Raw genomic sequence first — 26,136 nt, 5'->3', positions numbered from 1 at the left:
ACTTAGATTGAGATGGACAAATTCTGAGAAGCACAAAACCTATGAAGATTAGAGAAGAAATAGAAAGTTGGACTAGACCTATAACCAGCAATCAAAAATCTCCTTGTTTAAATTGTATATTACTTAGCCTTAAAAAGAAAGGAAATTCTGGCATATTACAATATGGATGACTTGAGTATACAGTTATTATATAAGCCAGTCACAGAAAGACAAATACTATATGATTCCACTTATATGATGCTTAGAGTAAAAACCATAGAGGCAGACAGCAGAATGGTGGTTGCTAGGGACTGAACAGAAATAAAGGAGTTTCTTTTTAATGGGTATAGAATTTTAGTTTTACAAGATGTAAAGAGCTATGATAGAGTTGCCGACAAAATATTATGAAAAAGATTAATACCACACACTGAATTATATGCTTAAAATATTATGATGGTAAATTTTATATTTTATGTATTTTGCCACAATAAAAAGTCAAAGTTCATTTGCATGTGCAGTCATATTTGCATTAACGGTATCAAATCAATGACTAAAAAAGGCTGGCATTATTTTTATTCTCACTTAAGAGGAAGAAACAAAGGCACAGGGAAATTAAGAAATGTGTTAGTGACATAAAGCTATTAAGATAAATTGGGACTGATCTCAGATGTCTGTACTCTGAGTCTGTGATCAATAACCCCTCAACACTGAGCTCTGTGTATTGATACTTCCTCTTCTTTCCTGTTGTGAGTTCTGAATAAAGGGATATTAATTCAAATATGGTTAAAGAATTAACATTGTGCTTCCAAAGGGCAGAGGCTGTGTCTGTGCTGTTACTTCCTGGAATAAGGGCTTAGGTCTGTGTATGCTTTTATATGCACTTATATGGAGCCAGGATGAAGGGAAGGAGGGTCAGAGATGGAGTAGGAAAAAAGAAAGAAAAATAAAGCTTACAAAATTGGAATAACCACTTCTCCAATAAAAATAAAATGAGGTTATAACAAATTACTTAATCTGTCTGGCCTTCAGTTACTTTATCTCTGCTACGGCATTGCTGTGAGAATTAAACATTTAATACATATCAAGAATTTAACCTAAGCTTATAAGTATATAGCATATAATAATCACTTTATTAATACAATGATTATTACATTCTTTATATGAGGCAGATTACGACAAATTACACTATTAGATTCATGACACTATAAACTTAATACTAACTTTTATTACTTTTAAATGTTTGGCTTCATTAATAAGTATGCACATATTGTTGCATTTGTGTACTTGCTTTTTTCTTATTTTTGAAGGAATATAACACATTACTTTCATGGATTATTTAAAATACTTATTTGGATAAAAATGGAAAAAATATCTATTTGAGTCAAGAAGGGAAGCCTTGACATTTTTTTTTGCCTCTACGCACAATTCCATCCATGTATCCCTCTGTTTCTCCTATCCTCCTCTTCTTTTCTATAATTCCATCATTCCTTCTACCTACCCATCCATCCAAAAATCATCCAGTTCTATTCTGGGATTAGCAGTCTTTTATAAGCATCACTCTATTGATTCTAAGATGCAGCATTGGGGGTGTGGGTGTGGGTGTGTGCACACACACAGGATGAGGGAAAAGACAGGGCATTTTTTTTTTCCAGTATTAATGATGTCTTTATTAATTTGCCTCCAACATGAGAAATAAGAGAATAGAAGCAGATGGGACTACATCAATCTACAAAGCCTCTGCACAGAGAAAAATTATTGTTAAAACAAAATGGTAGACAGTTGAATAGAAGATATTTGCAAACCATATCTATGGCAAGGGTTTAATATCCCAAATGTATAAACAACTCAGTTTATACAAATAAAACAAAATAAAATAAAACTCAGTTAAAAAATAAGCGGATAGTCCTCCCCTGGTGGCCCATCGGTTGAGAGCTGGGCTGCGAGGCTGCCCACAGCCTCTGCAGCGCCGGTTCGTTCCCTGGCCGTCGGTGAGGGTCCCACAAAAAAAAAAAAAATTAAAAAAAAATAAGCGGATGATATACATAGATATTTCACCAAAAAAGTTACACAGATAGCCAGAGACATATGAAAAGATGTTCTGTATCACTTATCATTAGGAAAATGCAAATCAAAATCAAAACCATGAGATTTCATCTCCTACTGGTTAAAATGGCTATTATCAGAAAATCAAGAAATAATAAATTTTTTTTTTTTAAAGATTTTATTTTATTATTATTATTTTTTAAAGATTTATTTATTTATTTACACAAGCACTGGGTACAGTCAGAGGCACGGGAGGGTGAGAGAATTCACCAGAGCCAGGGCGGAGAGCAGAACAGACAGACTGATGAAGTACACTGCTGAGGGGAGCAGCGGGCGGCAGGAGAGGTCTGCACGCCATGTGGACCCTCGCCGGGCTGCCGGGGATCGAACCAGTGCTGCAGAGGCTGCGGGCAGCCTCGCAACCCAGCGCTCAACCACTGCACCACCGGGGAGGCCCTAGAAATAATAAATTTTTTTGAAGCTGTGGAGTAAAAGGAACCTTGTGTACTGATGGCGGGAATGTAAATTGGTGCAGCACCCTGGAAAAGAGAACAGAAGTTCCTCAAAGAATTAAAGAGAGAAATACCATTGGATCCAGTAGTCCCACTTTCAGGTATTAACTTCAAGAAAATGGAAACACTAGTTTTAAAAAACGGCATTTCTGTGTTGGCCTCATGCTGCCACTTCCCCTGGGGACCAGGGAATGAGCCAGAGCCTATTCAGGAGGAAGCAGGCAAGACACAACCCTTCTGAGGAAGAAGTGAGCCAGGGACATGTTCTATTCAACAGGAGCTCTTGTCAGTCAAATTGTCTTTGACTTGCTGGACATGGCTTGGCAATATAACATAAACTCACAATGGAGTCTACACCTTGGGGTTTACACCATGCTTGCTTTCACAGTTATTATTTATTAATATTTTTAGTTATGGTTATTCATATTAAGTCTTTAAAAGCTCCTTCACAGTGCTGGTGTAGATATTACCAAGTCATATCTAATGAAATTTGTACAGGGGCTAGCATTTTACTAGTAAAATAGTTATTTTATAACATTTTGGATGATGATATTAAAAATAAACTATCTTCAGGGATCTTCAAGATATCATCAACCAGTAGACAAAATAGATATCAGGGGCTCTCTGAGTGTGTATATGACTTTATGATTAGGGCAAACCTTTTAGAGAGAAGTGTAATAATGGATTCAATTTAAAAATATTATGGAGGAATCCTTGCATCCAAAACTAGTATTATTTCCAAATGCTTTGGAATGAACATCTGAATGGAGTGGCCAAAGTGACACACACAATTCTGGAGAGCAAATTTTCCTTTTTTCTTATAATTTAAAGTTTTCTGTATCTCTCCCTCTATTAACAGGTATTTTGGCATATTCAATGTTGTTGAGTCTGAAGGTGAATCGATCACTCAATCAATGTGCTTTAATTTTAAATTCTACTTTGTTTCCAGTTTATTATCATCACTCAATTAAGTGGCATAGGGTTTACACACTTATGGGACCTGCCAACAGAACATGAAGAAACTGTGTAAAATATGATGAACCTCAAATGCAAAACTGAAATTTAAAAAGTATAAGCAAGTGCTGGTAATTTCCATAATTGAAACTTAGTTCATTTACCTCAAGGGCAGACTGCTCAAATAAATTGATTTCACTCCTTCAGAAAAGACAAACAATGATTACTTTGCATATAGTCTTTCATTCCCGTGGTTTGACTGATTGTTCTTGGAAATTGGCTGGCAGAGTGGGTTATAAAAAATGAACCTGTTTCGGGTAAAAACTTCTTAAGCTCATCAGAATCTATTAGGAGCTGGGGGGGATATTCAAAAAAAAGAATCTAGTCTGAAGATCCAAACTCACATTTTATTCTTAAAAATATCTTATGCTCTTTTATTCATCCCAAAACAAACAGATATATGCCACATCTTCTTGATCCAGTCATCTATTTTTGGGCATTTGGGTTATTTCCAGGTTTTACCTATTGTAAATAGTGCTGCAATAATCATAGGGATATAGTTGTTTTTTTGAATCAATGTTTTTGTATCCTTTGGGTAGATCTCTAGCAGTGGAATTAATGGGTCGTATGGTAGCTCCATTTTTAGTAGACTGAGGAATCTCCAGACAGCCTTCCATAGTGGCTGGACCAGTTTGCACTCCTACCAGCAATGTAGGTGAGTTCCTTTTTCACCAAATCCTTGCCAACATTTGTTGTTGCCTGTTTTTTTGATATGTGCCATTCTTACTAGTGTAAGGTGGTATCTCATTGTGGTTTTAATCTGCATTTCCCTGATTATAAGGGATGCTGAACATTTTTTTTTCATATGCCTGTTGGCCATTTGCATTTCTTCTTTGGAGAAATGTCTTTTAAGTTCTTCTGCCCATTTCTTGACTGGATTATTTTGTTTTTGTTGAGTCGTGTGAGTTTTTGTATATCTTTTTGATCAGTCCCTTATCAGTTGACTGGGGTGCAAAGATTTTTTTCTCCAATCAGTGGGGTGTCTCTCTGTTTTGGTTAATGTCTCTTTTGCTGTACAGAAGCTTTTCAGTTTGATGTAATCCCAGGTGTTTATCTTTTCCTTGACCATCTTTGCTTTGGGTGATGAGTCTTTAAAGATGTTATTGCAATGTATGTCTTGTAGTGTTTTACCTATATTTTCTTCTATATATTTTATGGTTTCAGGTTTTATATCCAGTACTTTTATCCATTTTGAGTTGATTTTTGTGCATGGTGAAGGTAGTTTCATTTTTTATCATGTGGTGGTCCAGTTTTCCCAACACCATTTATTGAACAAAGTGTCCATGTTCAATTGCATATTCTTTGCTCCTTGTCAAAGATCAGTTGTCCATATAAGTATGGTTTTATTTCTGGGCTCTCTATTTGATTCCATTGGTTTGTTTGTGTCTGTTTTTGTTCCAATACCAAACTGTTTTAATTATTATGGCTTTGTAGTATAGCTTGAAGTTTGGAAGTGTGATACCTCCTTTCTCCTTTGTTTTCATCAGTAAGGCATTGGCTATTCATGGTTTTTTTTGTGCTTCCATATGATTTCATCAGTATTTGTTCTATTTCTTTGAAGAATGTCATTGAGATTTTTATTGGAATAGGTTGAATCTGTATATTGCTTTGGTAGGACAGACATTTTAATAATGTTAATTCTTCTGATCCATGAGCATGGAATGTCTTTCCATTTCTTTGTTTCTTCTTCTATTTCTTTTAACAGTGTTTTATAATTTTCTTTGTATAGGTCTTTCACCTCTTTTGTTAGATTTATTCCCAAGTATTTGGCTTTTTTTGTGTTTCAATTATAAAAGGGATGGTTTTCTTGAATTCTTCTTCTTCATATTGATTCTTTGTGTATAGGAAGGCTAATGATTTTTGTGTATTGATTTCATATCCTGTTACTTTACTGAACTGGTTGATTATTTTGAGTGGTTTTTCTGTGGAGTTTTTAGGGTTCTCTATATTTTTTATCATATCATCTGCAAATAGTGATAGTTTTACTTCTTCTTTTCCTATATGGATTCTTTGTCTGTCTTTCTCTTGTCTTATTGCCCTGGCCAGGACCTCCAGTATTATATTGAAGAGCAGTGGTGAGAGAGGACATCCTTGTCTTGTTTCTGATCTTAAAGGAAAGAAAGGCCTTCAGCTTTTCGCCATTGAGAATAATGTTGGCGATGGGGTTGTCGTATATGGCTTTTATTCAGCAATCAAAAAAAGATAAACTCATGCCATTTGTGGCAGTGTGGATGGAACTAGAAGGAATTATGCTCAGTGAAATAAGCCAGAAGGAAAAAGAAAAATTTTGGATGGTTTCACTTATAGCAGGAATATAGGGGAACCAAATAAGACATCAGTGTAAAAAAATAATAACAGCACAAAACACCACAAAGCAAAAAGGGACAATTATAAATCAGAGACATACTGCAGGGGAATTGGAGGGAGAGGGATCAGAGAGAGGGAGGGAGGAGCACAGGAGACTGAGGTGATGGTGCATGGGTGCCTTGGTGAAGGAAATGATATGGGAACTACACCTGAGGGCGTGGGGGAAGCAAATATTGTTTAAAAATGAACAGTGATGTAAAAAAATTAAAAAATAATATAAATAAATAAAAAATACTTTTGAATATAAACAAAAAAACAAAAGTGAACAGAGGCTAAATAACTATCCTTGCATAGTAACATATCAAGGACAGCTCAGATCTTTAGCTTTTTAAGCCTCACATTGTCCATGCAAATAGGAGGAATTAATGACAAAGGACAATAAACCACCATAAAACAAAGCCTCAGAGCCAAAAAAGTAAGTATAGGAGTATATTTTTAAAACCTATAAAATTAAGTCCTTTTTTTTGTATTCAGTTGGAGACCTATTTTAAAACAAAGATGAAGCACAGAAAATCAATAATATCAAAGCTAATATACTCTCATCTGATCCTACAAGTTCTAATTTTTTAAGTACTCTAAAAAATGCAGATCTATATGTTGACCAGAGAGTACTGTGAGAATTGTGAAATCTATCCAAGTAATCAGCTATTTTGGGTAACTTTTAGCTACCATCATAGTAAAGACAACAGAATTTATGTATTAGAAAATATCTAAGACTTGATGCATAAATATGTTTAATTTCCTGCACTCCAAAAAATGTTTATGATAATATCTTTATAAGAAGAAAGGTAAAACAAAGAAGTAGAAGAAAAAAGATAGGAAAGAAGGAAGAAAACAACATGCTGTTTCTTCCAAGTACTGCATTTAATTTTAAACTTCTATGCTGCTTTGCTGTAATGCTGATTTTTTTTTTCAGGTTTTGCATGGATGCAGGATTAATATTCTGTATTTAGATGTGCAACTTTTCAATATGTTAAAAAGATTTTAATATACCTCTGAGATGAATTTTGCAATAATTAAAGTCCACGAATAAAGTACAATTAAAAGAGAAATACTCCTTGTCTGAAATTTTATCACTTTATTTTATTTATTTATTTGTTTGTTTGTTTTGTTTATGCATGCACTGGGTACAGTCAGAAGTGCAGGAGGGTGAGAGAATTCACCAGATCCAGAGCAGGGAGCAGAGCAGGCAGAAGGACCGAAGTACACTGCTGAGGGGAGCAGCGGGCGGCAGGAGAGGTCTGCGCGCCATGTGGGACCCTCCTCCGGTGGCCGGGGAGCAGCCGGGGATCGAACCGGCGCCGCAGAGGCCGCGGGCAGCTTCGCAACCCAGCGCTCAACCGCTGCGCCACCGGGGAGGCCCAGAAATTTTATCACTTTAGAACAAACTCTTTTCTTGGCTTTAAAATGAAACACTACTGTCCATAAATTCTACAATGTTTCAATATCCTTTGGGGGACCAAAGGCTCATAGGCTGGGCAAAGTCTTGAACAAATTTGTTCAAAATTCATAAATCTTATAGAGATGATGTCAAAATATTACTTTTTTATAGCATCAAAATGAAGTTAAACTGTGAATGCTTAAAATGTTAGTGTTCCAGTTTTGGATTAAGAACACACAGAGATACATGACTTTGTGGAATATTCTCTAACCCATATATATATATATATAACCCATATATATATATATATAATATATATATATATATATAAAAGTTAAAGCATGTAACAGAGGAAAATCAAGCGATAAAATTTTAAAGTAAATTTACCTTCTTTTGAAAGTTTTCTGTAACTGATCTCATTTTGTGACTCATGCATTTTTCTCTTTTAGCTCTCTTAACTTATTACATCTATGGTCATGACCCTGACCTCATTCAAAGTTTCTCCAGGTATTTCATATTTTTAATAATTCTCTTAGTGTTTTCATTTTCTTAACCATGGTGTTACTATTTTTTTTTTTTGGATGATTACCAATATGTTAATATCAGTTAGAGGTCAGGTATTAGAATATATGGAAATGATTATACAAGCTATAGCTAATGTACGATGTGCAGCACTGACAATACATTCACAATTCATATTATGGCATCCCCATAGGAGGGCTTTGGATAAGTACTGTGAAAAGACCTTTAAATGGGTACCCTAAGCACAGTAGGGGCATTATGTATGGTGAGAACAATATCGGACAGGGACAGTGGCCTCAGCATCTCTTATGCATCCTGAGCTACAATGGGGCAGCTGTGAAATTTTATTCAGGGAAACATATAAAATATTCTAAAAGAGCTTAGGGTATGATAATCCTTTTTTTTTTAAGCAATAGCCTTGTTATTTTTATCTTATAAAAGGAAGCTAGATAAAATTTCTGTGAAATTATATTCACGGAAATACTTGATTCCACCAAAATGAGGAGTGTTTGAGAGCAGTCACCAGTAGGCTGCTTCGAGGCACGGTAGCTTAACGTGGTCAGAGCTTTTGTGTATGTGTATGTGTATGTGCGAGGGTCTAAAATAGGATTTCTAGGGCCTCCCCTGGTGGCGCAGGCGGTTGAGCGCCACGCTGTGAAGCTGTCCGCAGCCTCTGCAAGCGCCGGTTCGATCCCGGCTGGCTGGCGAAGGTCCCACATGGCATGGCAGGCCTCTCCTGTCTTGCCCACTGCTCCCCTCAGCAGTGTATTTCATCAGTTTGCCTGTTCTGTTCCCTGCTCTGTCTCTGGTGAATCCTCTCACCCTCCTGCAAATCTGGCCTGTACCCCAGTTCTTGTATAAATAAATAAATCTTTAAAAAAATAAAATAGGATTTATGGTATTTACTGTGGCCATAAAAACAAATTAATCTGAAAAATCCATGTCTCTTTTTTCATCTCTTGTGTGTGTGTGCTATTTTTATAATCATCTACCATAGGTCTCCAATATTTTCAGCATCCAAGATCTTTTTAAGATTTAACTTTTAAAATTTTCTGAACATCAGCTTTCTATACCAGTTGCCTTGCTTTTTCATTTAAAAGTATACTTAACCATCACTTTTTTTCAGTTAATTTTTTTTTATTGAAGTTGCATTAGCTTACAATATTTTATATGTTTCGGGAGTCTCCTCAAAATATTAAAATTAGAGCCACCATATGATCCAGCAATTCCACTCCTAAGTATTTATCAAAGAATGCAAAAAGACAAATTTGAAGGGCTACATGCACTCCTATGTTTGCTGTAGCATTATTTACAATAGCCAGGTTATGGAAACAGCCTAAGTTTTTCAAGGACAGAGGAGATTAAGATGTGGAATATATACACAATGTGATACTACCCAGCTATAAAAAAGATAGAATCTGCATCTAAACATCAACTAAAGGGTTTCATAGAAACTGTTTCTCTTTAAAGTGCATGCCAACCTCTTACAATGCCTAAAAAATCGTGGTTTTAAATTATAGAAAAGAGTTGGGGTTTTCCTAATGAACATAGCCAGCGACTACACGATATCAAAATAAGGTTGACAAGATACTCTTTAAGATCTAGCGGCACAAAACAGAATGAATCTTCATGCCATTTATCTCCCCCACTCCAGAATGAAGTTACTTATGTTAAAACAGCCCATTTGTATAAAAAGCCTATAATTTTCTCAATCAGGATGTACTTTCCAATCAAATCTATCAGATTTTCTGAACACAGACTTCGAATACCCTTCATCCACAACTATCAGCATGGGGAGAAAGATGTGGATCAGAACCACTTAGCTAATATGAAACCCAAGCACTTCCATTCTGCTGACTCATGACTGTACTACCAGGTCAATATGAGGCCTTCTTATCAATGGAAATGGAATTAATTCTCTTGGTGATGCTCAAGAGCAATGCCGGATGAAAGTAAGGCCATCTCAGGAAATAATTTTTCTACTGGAAGATGAAGATCAATCTCACATGCCCTGTACTATATACCCATCCTAGGAAAACATGCCACTCTGGTCCTTCTGTGCTTAACTCCCCATTTCAAGACCTGGACAGCAGCTAGGATGTGGGGCAGGAGAGACAGAATGTGTAGCTGCTACTTGAAAACAAAAGCCTAGCTGATGAGGTATAGGGAATCAAAATAAAATCAACTATTCCGTAATTATTTATAAGCAACTTCTTTTGAAAACTGCTAAATATTAAATGAATCCAAAGTTCTTTTAACACCTGAGTTTACAATCAGAATGAATGAAAATCTCAGGGCTACTTAAGAACGCATGGATTAATTTTGTTGTTGGAGATGTCAATTTGGCCTACATGTGTCTGCTTCAGATCTAAAACCTTAGTTCTTAACATTCTTAATCACCATACAATTTATTTGTGATTTGTTCTGGACTGAGGGAGACAATCCCCCAGGAAGGTAAGTGGGTAGACCATATGTATGTGCAAAGAGAAAGCATCCAAAACTGGAAAATTAAATAGATCCTAGAATTTCATTTTAGTCGTATTACCACAACTAATAAATGGTGCCTACTGACCAAGTTTAGGAAGAAAATAAATGAGACCACTGAGAACCATTCTTACAGAGTACTTAAGTTCCACTGCCCAGCATCAATACCTGCAAAGCAGATAATTCCTCCCATGGGGACAGAACAATCTAGCCAGCTGGGGAGGAGAGATACTCTAAAGTGGTGTTTATTACAATTGTCTGCCTCTTTGGTCCTGGAATATCAAGTTTCTTGAATTATAGAGTCGCACACATTGAATTTGGGATAGGATATGGTTCAGAAGGCAAGCAGTAGTCTTGCCTAACCTTTCTCATCAAATCAGCTTTGTAAAATGGCCCCCCTCCATGGGTAGGTAACCCTCCTATGAATTTTACAGCTGCAAGGGATTTAGCCTCAGTATTGGGGGATTAGTGGAATGATAAGACTTAGTTTGACTCCAGATTTGGCAATAGGTGCCGCTTGTGTTCGCTGAGAAGCCAGAATGCTTTGATAGACGAAGAATAGCAGGAAAATGGTTACATAGCCAACTGTACAATATCTCAGGCAACCCTCCTTGCAGGACGTAATAACATAAAATGACATAATGACCTAATGTCACACACTCTGACACCAGAGTATTGATTGGTATAGTCCAGCTACTTCCCTTATAAAACATGTGATCCCAAATTACTTAAATCTCTATGCTTCTGATGTTTCATGTATAAAATGGGATTATAACAGTTCTTTCTTCATAGTATGCTGTAAGGCTTAAAGGAGATAAACAAGCAAAGTCCTTAGAAGAGTGTCTGGGGTATAGTAACACCCCAATAATAGCTAGATCATTTTATTATTATAACTACATGGGAAAAGTCTAAGAATAATTTAAAGTGAAACATGAGTAACATAATCAGAAATGCTGATTTTATGCCCACTAATCAGAGAAACTGGTTTGCTAAGGACAAGATGCTTTGCATTCCTCAACTGAGAATTTCAAGAAATTTGGAAGAATTTACTCATGAGGATTTTTAAAAACTATATCAAGTTTTTGAGAAATACATAAAAGTTTCTCTCTTTTTATTAAAGTGAGGCAAAATTTGCATCTTTGAAATGTACAAAACTTAAATTATCAACAAATTTGGTAACTTAGTAACCATAACCCAAGATATTGAACATTTCTATGCAGCCAGAAAGTTTCATTCCCCCCTTTTAGGAAATCCTCACCATTCCCACCCTGCCTCAATGTGAATGACCACTGTATTAGTTCCTATTATAAGTGGGAACAGTGTTTTATAAATATCAACCAGATATAGGTGGTTGACAGTATGGTATAAATCTACATTCTCTAATTTTTTTTCTACATTTTAAAATTGTAAAGTTTTCCTGATCTTTTTGTCCTTTTGTTAGTTCCTCTATACCTTTATTCATACTCTTTACCTTTATGTCTATTTAGTCTTTTATTTATATTACCATTCTAGCTTTCCTAAGGTTATATTTGCAGGATATATATTATTCTATCACTTTACCTTAAGTATTTTATGCCATTGATCTATGCTTTATTTGCATCTCATACTACAACATATAGTTGAAGCTTGTTTTTAAAAAAAGTCAGTCTAGTAATCTATTCAAGATTCAGTAATCTATAATCAATAATTTAATTTGCATGTTTATTCTGTTCACATTAATATATTTATTTGCACAACAGAATTTGGGATACTATTTTTCTGTTTGTTTTCTTCTTATCCAGCCATTATGTGGTTCACTTTTCCTCTTCTCTTTTCTTTTTTAGGCTAAACAAATATTTCTTAGCATTCCATAGAAATGAACCTTCATATTTTTGTAATTTTCCTTTAATAGTTGCTGAGCAAAATGCTGACAGGTGTTAAAATAATGTATGGTTGAAATTTTATCTAACAAGTTAATTCATTATTGTAACCAAAATAATAACATTTGGTCTCTGAAGATTACAGCACAGTTATGAATTAATGCTGAATAATTAACTCCTGTCCTTATTACCCAAGATACATTTTAAATCTTGCATAGTAGTATTTGAGCACAGCAGAGTAAGAATAGGATAAAAATTAGCCTTAATGGAACAGTAAGACTAGCTGTTGAAAACCTAGCTGTTGTAAAAGATTACACTAAATTTACCATCTAATGGATTAAACTGCTCTCTTTGAAGCTTTGTGTCTTTTTAAAAATAGCATATCTTTTCTCTATACCACTTGCTATTTTTTTTTTATAAACTGGAACAGCAATTTATATGAACAGTAGGCATTGTTGGTGATTAAATAGCATGGAAAAGTTTAGTGTTGAAGTGGTGACCACCTTGAGGATGATCACTGAGTTTAGTGGGTTGAAAATACACTTTGGGGGCCTCCCCGGTGGCGCAGCGGTTGAGCGCTGGGTTGCGAAGCTGCCCGCGGCCTCTGCGGCGCCGGTTCGATCCCCGGCTGCTCCCCGGCCACCGGAGGAGGGTCCCACATGGCGCGCAGACCTCTCCTGCCGCCCGCTGCTCCCCTCAGCAGTGTACTTCGGTCCTTCTGCCTGCTCTGCTCCCCACTCTGGCTCTGGTGAATTCTCTCACCCTCCCGCGCTTCTGACTGTACCCAGTGCATGTGTAAACAGAACAAACAACAAAAAATAAATAAAATAAAACATGCCTATAAAAAAAAAAAAAAAAAAAAAAAAAAAAAAGAAATACACTTTGGCAGGCCCTTTACATATAAGTAGGAAGCTTCCTTTTTCATTTCACTCAGAAAAGTTCTATGAATTCTCTCAACATCTAGACCCCATGCTCTAAGCACTCCTGATCACGTCCACTGTGCTATTTTGTATCCACCATTTATTATAGCAGATTTACTATAGTATAACTTATTATACTAAGTTACAGAGTGGATCAAGACTATATGGTACATATACACAATGGAATACTACTCAGAGATTAAAAAGGAAACGCACGCCATTTACGGCAACAGGGATGGAACATGAATGGATAATGCTATGTAAAATAAGTCAGAAGGAGAAAGATAAATACTGGGTGGTGTCACTTATATGCAGAATATGAAGTAACTAAACTGATAATCAGAAAAAGACAAGTTTAAAAACTAATGCTTGATAGCTGACCTCAGAACTGAAGGACCAAGGCAGGGGAGTGCGTGGGGAAGAGGTAAGAACAAAGAGAAGCACAATGCTCTAAGGTGGTGGAATATGTGTGAATTGGTGGTGGGTGCTAATACCTGATGCTATACCTGATGCTAATACCAAATATTACCTCAATTAAAAATAAATGAATAAAATTTTTAAAATATTAAAAACAAAATAAAAAGATGTTATTAAAAAATTCAAATTATTGGGGCCTCCCCTGGTGGTGCAGTGGTTGAGTGCTGGGCTGCGAAGCTGCCCACAACCTCTGCAGCGCCGGTTCAATCCCCGGCCGCCGGTGAGGGTCCCACATGGCACGCAGACCTCTCCTGCCATGCCCGTGACTCCCCTCAGCAGTGTGTTTCGTCAGTCTGCCTGTTCTGTTCCCCGCTCTGGCTCTGGTGAATTCTCTCACCCTCCCATGCTTCTGACTATACCCAGTGCTTGTATAAATAAATAAATAAATAAATCTTTAAAAAAATTCAAATTATTAATGCTTGGAACCCAGCTCTAGAGGTTAAGATTTAATTGGTATGGAGATCAGTTTGAATTCTGGAGTTTTCATAAGTGGGAATAATAAAATTCAATGAGAATAATCAGATAACTCCACTATATTGGAAAAGTTGAGAACCACTACTCTGTATAAAAATAAAATCCCTTATTCCTAAGGCATATTCAAAATAATATTCTGAAGTAAATTAAATTTTCACTATCATAGTATTTTACATACTTTGAGTGGTTAGTACTGTCATGAAAAGTAGCCAAAACAAGCAAAAGATAAACCAAATACCAAAACACTTTACAGTTTTACAAGCAGAAAATGATATTCAATAGCTTGTCAAAAGGAAATAACAGCTTTCCTTTGCTTGTAAGACTGTGATCTATGTGAAAGAAACATATGAAAAAAATAGCAAGGGAAAATAGGAAAAACAGCCAAAAGGTCTTACTTTGATGATTTATGCATTAAAGTAAAAAATAATTCAACTGAACGACAAATGAAAACTAGACATTTGATCTGTCACTACAGACTAGATAATAGAGATATCACCTTAGAAGTAGTCTAGTGATGACCTGGAACTTCCAAAGGCCCTATCTAATTTAACTGTACTGGGAAACTCAATGCACAACTGAAGATTCTAGAATGACTTAGCAGATTATAACTCAGTTTCCATCCTGTCAATGAGAAACCCTTTTGTGTGCCTTTGATGTCTGGCTGCTCAGAAGTACTTTATGCTTTCATATCAAAGATGAAGGAAAATTTCCTAGAGAGTGAAACATCACGTTACCTGTGAATTCAACTAAGAAAATCAACCACTTTAACCTATAGAAGGTGCCGAGAAGACTGGAAGCCAAGGTAACCCCTATCTAAAGGAGAGGGTATACCTAAAGGCAGAGTCACTGGTTTCTAGCCAGAAACTGATTACTTTAAAAAATGTCACCAGAAAGTACAGAACTCTAAATTGAAATGTTTTTATGAACGGCACATTGAATAAAGAAATTAACTCAAGAAATAAAAAGTGCTGAACATCTTTGCCATAAAAGTTTATAAAATGCATTAACTTGCATTTCACTAGTAATTCTCAATAAATGTGAGAGAGCATTTAGATTAGGCATCCTATTTCATTATTGCCTCAATTTTCCCAAAACGTTCAACTGGAGGAAAGGACAATTTGAAATTCTGTTTTGAACATACTTAATTAACTAATTAAGTGAGACTTAAATTGGCAATCTTTCCTGTATTTCCATCTTCCATGAAATAAAAGACAATGATAGCATGAAATCTTAATGAAGCGCCTTAGAAATTAGTCATTGGTGAGTTCCTTTGCATATTCTTTTGATGGGACTTGCCACTGGTTAGGTTGGTCTGTTCTAACTGCACTTGAATGGTTTTAGAAAAAAAATTTTTCCACGCCCTAGATGTGGAAAGACTTCCAGTATATAGATATATTTGAAGTCTTATTTGTGATATATTGGAATTCTGATGTATACCTGTGGCATACCAATGATTTAAATAGCATATGAAATTCAGCGTTCAACTTTTCTAGTATAACAGAAAAGGAAAGAAGTGCTAAATTTAAGTCTTGAAATTTACTTAACTTGATTTGTCAGCATGATCAGCATTAAAAAAACCTTCAGCTTTATGTTTCCTTGCTGCAGTAAGCAAATCTAAAGATTTCCCCTGGGACAATTAAAAATATTGTAGAAAACTATTTCCCAAATTGCACTCCAGGCATTAAGATCATGGGATGATACTTGTAAAAAAGGTTTTTATAAACAAATGTGGAGAAGTGACAGATATTACTAAATCTTCATAACCATCTCCAATTTTCTTTAGATACATGTTCTCTAAGAGCAAAGAATTTGTCTAAGCATGTTCACTACCTTATCCCCAAACCTACAGTGCCTTGCAATTAACATGCATTCTGGAGAAATAAATGAATGAATTGACAGACGTGCATCAAAAGCTTTGAACACTTCTCTGACATAAGAAACCCTTTAGCTTTCTTTCACACAGAATATGCCACACCTATTTAATTATTGGAGTATTATTTTTTCTCTTGGCATTATAGAATATTTTAGTCATAAAAGAAGATAGAGCATAGAGAATATATAACAAAAATATTTGTTACTACTACCATTATTAAGAATTAAATATAATGAATACAATGGAAGCTTCTTGGGCACCCCTTCTCCATTTCATTCATCCATTCAACTCATATGATACACCTTCCCTCAAAAATGAGGTGAGCGCAACGTTAGGACTCATGTTCTGCGTTTCTCATCTGCTCTCAGAAATCCTAAACTGGGGATGTGCTAAATTCCCTTTGAATGCTTAGATTTTAATTTAGTTCTAGCTGGTATATATTTTGCTAATGATCATTTTTAAAGCTATCCACTTAATATATTAATGCAATAATGAGTAAGAAATAAATGAAATAAAACACTAGGATACAGAAACAAAACAATGGACAATAAAATAATGATGTATATGAGGAGGCTAAGCAGTTTTTCTTTCAGAAGGATTGATATGAAATTTAAATATTATCTTATCTATCTATATCTACATCTGTATCAACAGCAACCTGAGAAAAAGGTATATTTTATTTAATCCAGACTGAATAATTACATAATAATTCTCTACAATTATAGAGAAAAAAATATCTGTAAGAATGAATATGTTGGATTTGACTTATGAAATCACCTGGGGCTGGAAAAGTAAATCTGTGTCTAGAAAACTATGTCTTAGTGTACCATATCTATATATATCACAGATGCAGCTAAGAAGAGATGCCCTTTTGAAATGACTGAACAAATAATAATAATAAATAACTTGTCAAACATCAGCATAAAACTATACAGAAGCACATGTAAGCTAACATTTTAACAGGAAAAGAACTATTTAAAAAAAAACATTAATCAATATCTTTCACACTTTGTTTAGGTAAAACATGTCTTCCTCAAATTTTCAAGTACCATTAAAGATATAGTATTTCTCAGTTGTCTTAGAATAATTTTATGCTATTAACTAAATATTCCTTTCATATATAATTTTTGTTCTTTGCTTCATATAAAAGGTAAGGCTTAGGATAATATATTTGTATACTGCTGTATTTCTTAATTTTATTTATAAAGCATGTTGACTACTCAACAGTGAAAAATATAGATGAACCAGTATCTGTCCTGTGTAGATGATCGCATTTACACTTAAACCAAAGACTAAGCACATACATTTAAACCAAGGGGTAGAAAAATAAAGAATAGTGAGTTGTATGGATAAATTTTCACTTTGTAATTGGTCACTGGTGCCATGTACATTTTTTGTTTTATTTTAATATCATACATGACAATTTATAAATCATTTCTAATTAGGAGTACTAGGTAAATGACTTATTTTTGATCCAATGATTTATTTCCATTAAATGAAACCCAATATATTTAATTTTGTGAATGGTTGTGGCAGGCTTTTATTTATTTATAAATTATAACTAGTTTATTAAATAAATAATACATCATTTATATGATTTTTTTAAATGCTAAATTACCATTTTTTTTAACTTGTTATTGAAGTATCATCATTTACATCCTTGCTAGTGTTTTGACAGTGGAGGATTTCCCCCCACAGGTGGAGTCCCCATAGCACACCCACCAGTGAAACACCCACAGTCTTCCACCATAGTCCATACTCCACTATGCTTCCCCTCTCTTCTCTTCTCCCCTCCCCCTCCCTGCTCTGAAAGTTGCAGATCTATGGTTAACTTTCAAGGGTTGGTTTTAAAGTTTGTCTTTGATCTTTCATTTGGTTTTTCTATAGGCAAATACATAGATTAGAATGCTGTTCCACTATTGAAACCATTTCACTTTTCAACCCACTGAATTCTTCCTATGTTAAATACCAGCAGGGGGGCCTCCCCTGGTGGTGCAATGGTTGAGTGCTGGGCTGGGCTGCCCTCTGCCTCTGCAGCAGCTCAGGTTTGATCCCCGCACAGGGAGGGTCCCACATGGTGCAGCAGACCTCTCCTGTCATGCCCGCTGCTCCCCTCAGCAGTGTATTTCATCAGTCTGCCTGTTCTGTTCCCTGCTCTGGTGAATTCTCTCACCCTTCCACACTTCTGACTGTACCCAGTGCTTGCATAAATAAATAAAATAATTAATTAATCAACAATAATACCAGCAGGGAATGAATTACAAATTCACTCTATATTCAGAAATCCACAGCCCTTTCTCATGTTTAAATGAATGAAAAGGATTAGTATCTAAAAATACTTATAAAATAGAAGTGTTAATTCCTACCTCCATTATCTTTTAGATGTAGTGCTATCTTGGTATCATCTGAAAGAGAAATCAAAGTTATTACAACAGAAACAATTTAAAGATGTATACATTTTATAATCAGTAATTCTTTACTAATGACTTAACAGTAACATGAATAGATTTTGATATTCTAACTAAGCTATTTTCTATTACAATGAAACCAACCTTATGTAGGGCATCTGATGTGGTACTAACAATTCTTTTTGAGATTAAGATCAAAATATTAATAAAGTAAAATTGCTAAGATCTGTGAGGACAATAGTTTTAATTTTAACTTAAGCTATACCTATCTTTAATTTACTGAAATCATTTATTGTAACTGACCATAGTTGTAGTCTTTATTTATTTAAAAAATCAAGATTAAAAGAATTCTAAATTATTTGGAATAGTAAAGATATATCAGTATTTACTAATTTAATTTCAAGAGTTAAATGCTTATTCATTGATAACAAATAGGTCCAAAATTGCATATGAAAGGCCTATACTTAATGAACAAAATTAAGGACTTTTTATTTCTGTGGTTGTACTTCAGTCTGGTAAGGCTTGAATTACAGATATATACTTCTACTGATACACCAATCTAAAATAATAGGGGTTAAAATATATTGGCTTTAAAGGCAATGAAATGAATTTAGCAGCTGTCTTCTACCTCTCTTTATCTCTTTATTCCTGTTAACTTTCAAATTCAATTAAATTTCAATTGAAAACAAAAGTTTAGAACTTAATTTAATTTTTTAGTCAAATAAAAGCAACATCTCTGACAATATATAAGAGCATTTTACCCCTCAAAGCTTGTTCTTAGCTAACTAGCCTCACATTTTTCCCTAGTGGCAACATTCAGGATATAAGGCTAACAATTTTTGGTTAATATGTCTTTTTTCACAATGAGCTGTGCTCATGCATTAACCTTCTCTAGTATTTCTCTCTTCCCTGGCAGAAGAAATGTTTTTTAAGGACAATTTCTATTACATACTCAATGCCTCTCTATAAGCTATGGACCAACAGTTCTTACTGACTGTATTTAGACAAATATAAGAATTGCATCCAAGTAGAATTTATTATTCAGAATCCAAAAATCAATAGACTTTCTATATGTATTTGGCCTCTCCATTCTATGAGTGAAATATTTAATTTAATTACTACAAAGTTAAATGAAATGAAATCTCTACATCTTTTCTAGGGAGTTCTATGGAGGACAAATAGCCAGAACAACTATTAAAATCTAAGTCCTATTAAAAGGCACAGTACATTAAAAGAATCCCAGTGCATTTTTTCATAATCATTTTATCTTTTCCTATTTAGAAATATAGATTGTAGAGGAATGACTTTCTCTCTAGAGAACTACTCCAGTACATGTCAAAATTAGTGACTTTTCTTTCTGTCAGGAAAAAAAGCAAACTCATCGCAGGGCACCTTCTGTGGGCAGGCTGGTGGGCAGCTGGGATGTGGTTGCTCTTCTGGTGGTGGTTAAGACCCTGAATTGTGTGGTTGTTGCTTGTATGGTGGTAGTGGTGGTTTGAGAAGAACTTTCCACTGGCTCTGTATTCTCACACATCTTCTCTTTTGACTAATAAGAGAAACAAAAAGGAGAACAGTTTTAGAGTAATCACATCTATTGTTAGAAAAATTACAGCAAAGAATGGGACTGTAAAGCACAAAGTTTTCTCAAATCAAGGTGAGGAATTAATTACTTTGTACATGACTATATTTATGGATTTTACTACTTTTCAAGGTATATAAAATGGACAAGAGAAAAAATGGATTTAATAAAGTTTATATTTGTATTACATCATCTTCTGCTGTTAATCTTTGTATTACGTTTATCTTGCTAAATTTTATATCATGGGCCTCCCTGGTGGTGACAGGGTTAAGACGCAACCTATGAAGCTATCTGCTGCCTTTGCAGCATGAGTTCGATCCCCGGTTGGCCAGGGAGCAACCAACATGGCACAGCAGACCTCTCCTGTCTTGCCCACTGCTCTCCTCAGCAGTGTGTTTCAGTCAGTCTGCCTGTTCTGTTCCCTGTTCTGTCTCTGGTGAATCGTCTCACCCCCACAACTCTGGCCTGTACCCTAGCTCTTGTACGCATAAATAAATAAATCTTTAAACAATTTTATATCAATACATTTATCAAAGACATGATGTGAAAGGAAAAAGTTTACACAAGAAGAAAAATGTGTATGATGGTAAGATATAAAACAGTCCTAGGTCTGTGAGGAAAACACATATTCCTTTCATATAGAACTGATAATGCTAACTTCTAAACATTTGGTAACTACTCCATAATACTTTGTATGTTTATATGTTTCGAAATAATCCACCATAGGTTGAATGGACATTTAAAATTTTATTTTCTTTTATGAAATAATCAAAACCATCCAATAGTAAACAGTACTTATGTAATCGCTTAGCTTGTCTTGACCTTAGCAGAGCTAGGTAAGGAAAACAGGAAAAAATACATATTGCATTTAAAAAAACTGATAGACCACAAAAATAAATTCTATGGTCTTCACAACTTCCAACATTCAATCTTTTATAGTTTAGAAGTTGGTATTTCTCCTCACTTCGTGTTTTATTTTATTTTTTTAAGACTTATTTATTTATTTATACAAGCACTGGGTACAGTCAGAAGCACGGGAGGGTGAGAGGATTCACCAGAGACAGAGCAGGGAACAGAAAAGGCAGAATGATGAAGTACACTGCTGAGGGGAGTAGCAGGTGTAGCAGGAGAGGTCTGTGTGCTATTTGGGACCCTTGCAGGCGGCTGGGTATTGAACCGGCACTGCAGAGCTGCGGGCAGCTTTGCAGCCCAGCGCTCAACCGCTGTGCCACCAGGGAGGCCCCCCACTTCGTGTTTTAAAGGGCTCCATCCCCATGATAGATGCTGAGTAGCTGATAACCATGGTCACTACTCCCCCTACATTGGAAAACTATTATTACACACACATATTTCTTACACTTCTCTTGTCATTACTGAAGTACAATATATTTTAACACGGACTCAGGAAGTCCCTGAGACAGCTTCTTTTTCACTATTTGAATATGATACAGGATTATTCCCCACTCAGGTCCCAACATCCTAGTAGTCCATTCAATTCTCCAAATTTCAATTCCTCATCCTCTCATCCCCAGCTATTTTGTGATCTTGACTCCACTTTACTTGTCACCACAGCCAAAACATTTCCTGCAATTGAAAATGCTTTACTTCTAAAATTATAAATTCAGTGATGCTATTTTCAGTCTCTCCATGTACCTGTTCACTCAAATATTTCTTACTCTATGTAAAAATCACAAGCACACTGATTTTCTTCCTTTTTTCATGGCTTCAATCTCTTAATACCTTCAAACCTCTTATCTGTGTTTTTTTTTTTTTAATTTTTACCCAGCTTTGCAGAAAATGCCCAATGCTGACCTTAGTAAAATATCTTCTTGTCTCCTGCCTGCAACAAAGCCAGACACATTGAGAAAATAATCATATAGTCTCCAAGTGGGAGCTCTGCCTATTTAGCTCCTGCATCCTCAGGGAGCAATTCCATGCTGTTTGACAATGCTGTCCTTTCTTGCTAATCTCCTCTTTTGTTTTCCTCAGTATCAATTCCAAACTGTCTCCACTCCACTCAAAAAGATAAGCCCAGAACAACTCCTTATAGAAAGAGGCATCAGCCCAAGTTCTTTATTGTTTGTAAATCTGCATTCTTATTGGATCTGCACTGATGTAGCTTTTTTTTCCCTTCTGTAATGGATAGGGTTAATTACTTATAGCTATTCTCTCAATCTCTACTGGCCCAATTGAGCCCTCTTCGCAGTATAGTGGACTTTCTCATTTGATCCTGTCCTTTCTCTTCAATGTTTTCTAACTATTTTTATGCTACTTTATTACCATCAGCCCTTAAACATACTCAAGCAAGCCCGAAGTTATTTTGAAAATCCAGTCCTCCCTCTTCTCTGCAATGCACACTGACTACCTTATTCTTTCTTCTATCCAGTCTTACTTTCAAAGAGATAGATCTGGCATAATTTTCTCAAACTTCCATTTCACCCAGTTAGTGACAATCTTGATTTTACCTGGTCTGATTTAACTGAAATTTCTCATACTAATAATTCTAAACACCTCCTTAATAACCAAATCTTTCATGGTATACTCCTGATAGCTCATCAACACTTGGTACAGCTATCCACTTTCTAATCTTGTGTTGAGTGACACACACTTTCATCAATTTTCTGCTACCAATCCAAAAAATATTCCTCTACATTCTTTTATTTCTGCCTAGCCCTTAAGTGATGGTGGTTTTTGTATATCCTTCTGGACTCATCTTTTTAATATATGTATTCTCACCAGCAACCTGCTCCAAATGCATGCTTTCAATTACCATCTTTTTGTTGATTATTCATAAATATCTCTAGTCCATATTTCTCTCTTGGAGTTTAGGTCAAATATTCACATGTTTGAATTAACATATGCATTGGATACAACAGACACCTCAAACTCATAAGTCTAAAATGGAAATTGCCATATATTATTCTCTTCCTTAGTTTCTATCCTCAAAGAATAGTATTATCAGAGAACCTAATATTTAAGGTAATACCTGGGCTTATTTAGCTTACGACAATAAAAGCAGACTAAAGACTATATAGTCCTTCTGTTAGAAAACAAGTAGATTCTGGATAAAACATGAATTTTTAAAGCATTACTAGGATTTGTAGGGAGTAAAGAATATCTCCAAGGATACCGTTCAATTGTTTCCCCACAAAACAAAGCAAAAGCAATAAAGAGAGTGGGAACAGTATACATTAAACAAAGTAAAAATAGCAGAGTTTGCTCTGCGGGGGGTTGTTTAAAATCAATATTGCTCTATGAAGATCAAGCCTTGTGCTAATAGCAGATGGAGGAGATAAGTCTACTCTTCTTCTCCTCATATAAAGACAGGGACAAATAGTATCCCCTAAGCCCTAAATTCCCATTATCAAACCTTCTTTGGTGGACAGCACCACCTGTTTAGGACCTAGTGATTCCAATGGAATGAGATCAAACAAATATGCATTTTCTACTAAAGAACACACATACATACACAAGAGGACTTAAAATCAGCAAAAACAATGAACAACATATTTAGACTACAAAAAAAAAGATATTGGGATCATACAACATGGAATATTTAAAAATTTACATGAAATATTTAAAGACATGAACGTATATCTTAAAATGAACTAATGAAATTGACTAAAATGATCAGGCAGTTTTAATAAAGTATCAAATTTAAATGTGAGAAATAAAAAAGTGTATTTTTTGAAATTACATCTTCACTGAATAGGTTAAATAGCAGATTAAATAAGATGAAGGGAGAATTAATAAATGGGCAAATAGTGCTGAAGAAATTCCCGGGATGCAGCATAGATAAATAAGAAAACAGATAACATAAGAGAGGCTAACGGATACCAGGGAGAGGATGAATAGGTCAAGCCTGTTTCTAAAGAACTCAGAAGGTGAAAAGAAACAGAATAGAGCAAGTTTGATTGACTTTATCAAACTTGACACCAATTGATCAGAAGACCCACATTCTTCCTGAGCACATACAGTTCATTATAGAAATTACCCATAGACTGTTTCATTGAAAAGTTCCAACCAATTTTCAAGAACCATCTCTCTGACAATCAATTACAAGCCAATGTAAAGACAATTTTTTTTAAAGGTCTATAATTTGAAAATGCAAAGTAATCCACAATTCAGTACAATCCCAATTAAAAATAATACTGAATACAGATGTGGAAAAATTGAGTCAAAATTTACATATAAACAAAGCTCTTAAGACAGTCAAAATACTTGCTAAGAAGAAACAGTAAGGAAATGTGTCCTATAGATTGCAGGATTTCTTACAAATCTATAGTAATTAAGGCCATGTAACACTGGTCAGAGTATTGACAAGTTGAGCATTAGAAGAGGTGATCACGGAAACCAACTCTGTGATAAATGAAAATCATGTAAGAAAGAGGTGGGCTTTGCAAGAAATTACCGAAAGGAAAGATTAGTCAATAAATGGTGCTTGGAATGATCCAGAAAGGGAAAAGCTGCCATAAAAATGACTTTCTATTTTTTACATAGAAACCAGTTTCAAATGGAATGAAGATTTTAATATGAAAGACAAAATACATGAGAATCACCTTTTGAAATTTGCAAGGAGTCATTTTAATCAAGATCCACAAACACATGAAATGAACCATACATCAAAGATTAATTCATTTGAAACATTAAATTGAGAATGGATGTTAGCTAAATAAAAATCACAGAGAAAATGAAAATCTGGGAGAACGCATATAACAACTGGAGATATTCAGAGCAATAATGCAACAAAAAAATAAATAAAAAGGAGTAAGAAATACAAAGTAAGAAGCAAACACAACTCTCGTTATTTATAAGTGATATTGCTGTCCAAGTGGAGAAGCATAATGTATCTTCAGATAAATGTTTTAAATAGTAAGATAATTTTGTATGGCTTTTTAATATAAATTCTAGTCTGTCAGATATAAACCATGAAGATTTACTCCTCAAAGTAAAAATAAAAAGATGACTTCACAGTAAAAAATGAGAGAAAGGAATGAACAATCATCTCAATGTAGAAGAAAGGGAGAAGAAACACAGAAATAAAAAAAAAAAAAACCATAAAAATATGTCCAGTTTCATTAATTCATTAAAGAAAATCTAGCCTTACTTTTTGGAACAGAAATGAAGTCGGTGACTCTGGGCACTTACATATAGATGCAGGATAAAATTGCTGTCCATAATGCCAGTAATGTTGATAATTTAAAGTATAAAATGAAAATACTGAATATTACAGAATGTACTGGATTCTGATCTTGACAGCTGGGGGATAGGTGTGGTAATTCCTTTCCCTCCCTCGCTCCCTCCCTTTCTTTTTTTTAAAGGATTTATTTATTTATGCATACAAGAGCTGGGGTACAGGCCAGAGATGCGGGGGTTGAGAGGATTCACCAGAGACAGAGCGGGGAACAGAACAGGCAGACAGACCAAAGTACACTGCTGACACGAGCAGCGGGAGAGATAGGAGAGATCTGCTGTGCCATGTGGGTAGCTCCCTGGCCGACCAGGGATGGAACTTGTGCTGCAGAGGCTTCAAATTGCTTCATAGTGCTGTGCTTAACCCCTTGTGCCACCAGGGAGGCCCTCCTTTCTTTTTTTAATCTTTGTATTTTAGTGCTGAGTAACAGAACATAGCAAATTCACCACAAAAAGAATATAGAGGGGGCCTCTCCTGGTGGCACAGTGGTTGAGCGCTGGGCTGTGAAGCTGCCCGCAGCCTCTGCAGTGTCAGTTCGATGCCTGGCCAACGGCGAGGGTACCACATGACTCGTAGACCTCTCCTGCCGCGCCCGCGGCTCCCCTCAGCAGTGTATTTCCTCAGTCTGCCTGTTCTGTTCCCCGCTTTGGTTCTGGTGAATTCTCTCATCCTCCCGTACTTCTGACCATACCCAATGCTTGTATAAATAAATAAATAAATCTTAAAAAAAAAGAATATAGAGGGTCTTAAATTGTGATAGATTCTTCTTTACTTGCCACAGTGAGTACACAGCAAAGCAAGAATATTGTGGTAATAACATAGAAGGGTGTGATCCTGTATCTTTAAATCACATACAATGTTGTAAACCAATGTTATCTCGATTAAAAAAAAAAAAAAAGAACACTAAGATGCCTGAACTGTACTCTCGGTCTCTTTAAATATTCAATTTCAGCCTTTTTTAAAAAAATATATATATTGAAGTTTTTTTTTTTAAGATTTATTTATTTTTATACAAGAACTGGGGTATAGGCCAGAGGCACGGGAGGGTGA

General features: G+C 35.3%; 1 protein-coding gene across 2 annotated transcripts in view; it reads right to left on the bottom strand.

Moving 5' to 3' along the window:
- Window positions 1-26,136, bottom strand: part of PLXDC2 (plexin domain containing 2) — a 397,075-nt gene that overhangs the window by 33,457 nt on the left and 337,482 nt on the right. For both annotated transcript variants that reach the window (XM_054695116.1, XM_054695115.1), the window contains 2 exons: window positions 19,706-19,859; window positions 18,272-18,310 (listed from right to left, as the gene is read on the bottom strand). In XM_054695116.1, coding sequence (XP_054551091.1) covers window positions 18,272-18,310; window positions 19,706-19,859 — 193 coding nt within the window. The remainder of the gene's footprint in view (window positions 1-18,271; window positions 18,311-19,705; window positions 19,860-26,136) is intronic.

Source organism: Talpa occidentalis, unplaced genomic scaffold (genome assembly GCF_014898055.3).
Source record: "Talpa occidentalis isolate TD23 unplaced genomic scaffold, MPIMG_talOcc4v2.1 talOcc4.14, whole genome shotgun sequence".
In the NCBI taxonomy this organism is placed as follows: Eukaryota; Metazoa; Chordata; class Mammalia; order Eulipotyphla; family Talpidae; genus Talpa; species Talpa occidentalis.
Note: the sequence above shows the minus strand (reverse complement) of the source record. Positions and strands in the feature narration are given on the sequence as shown.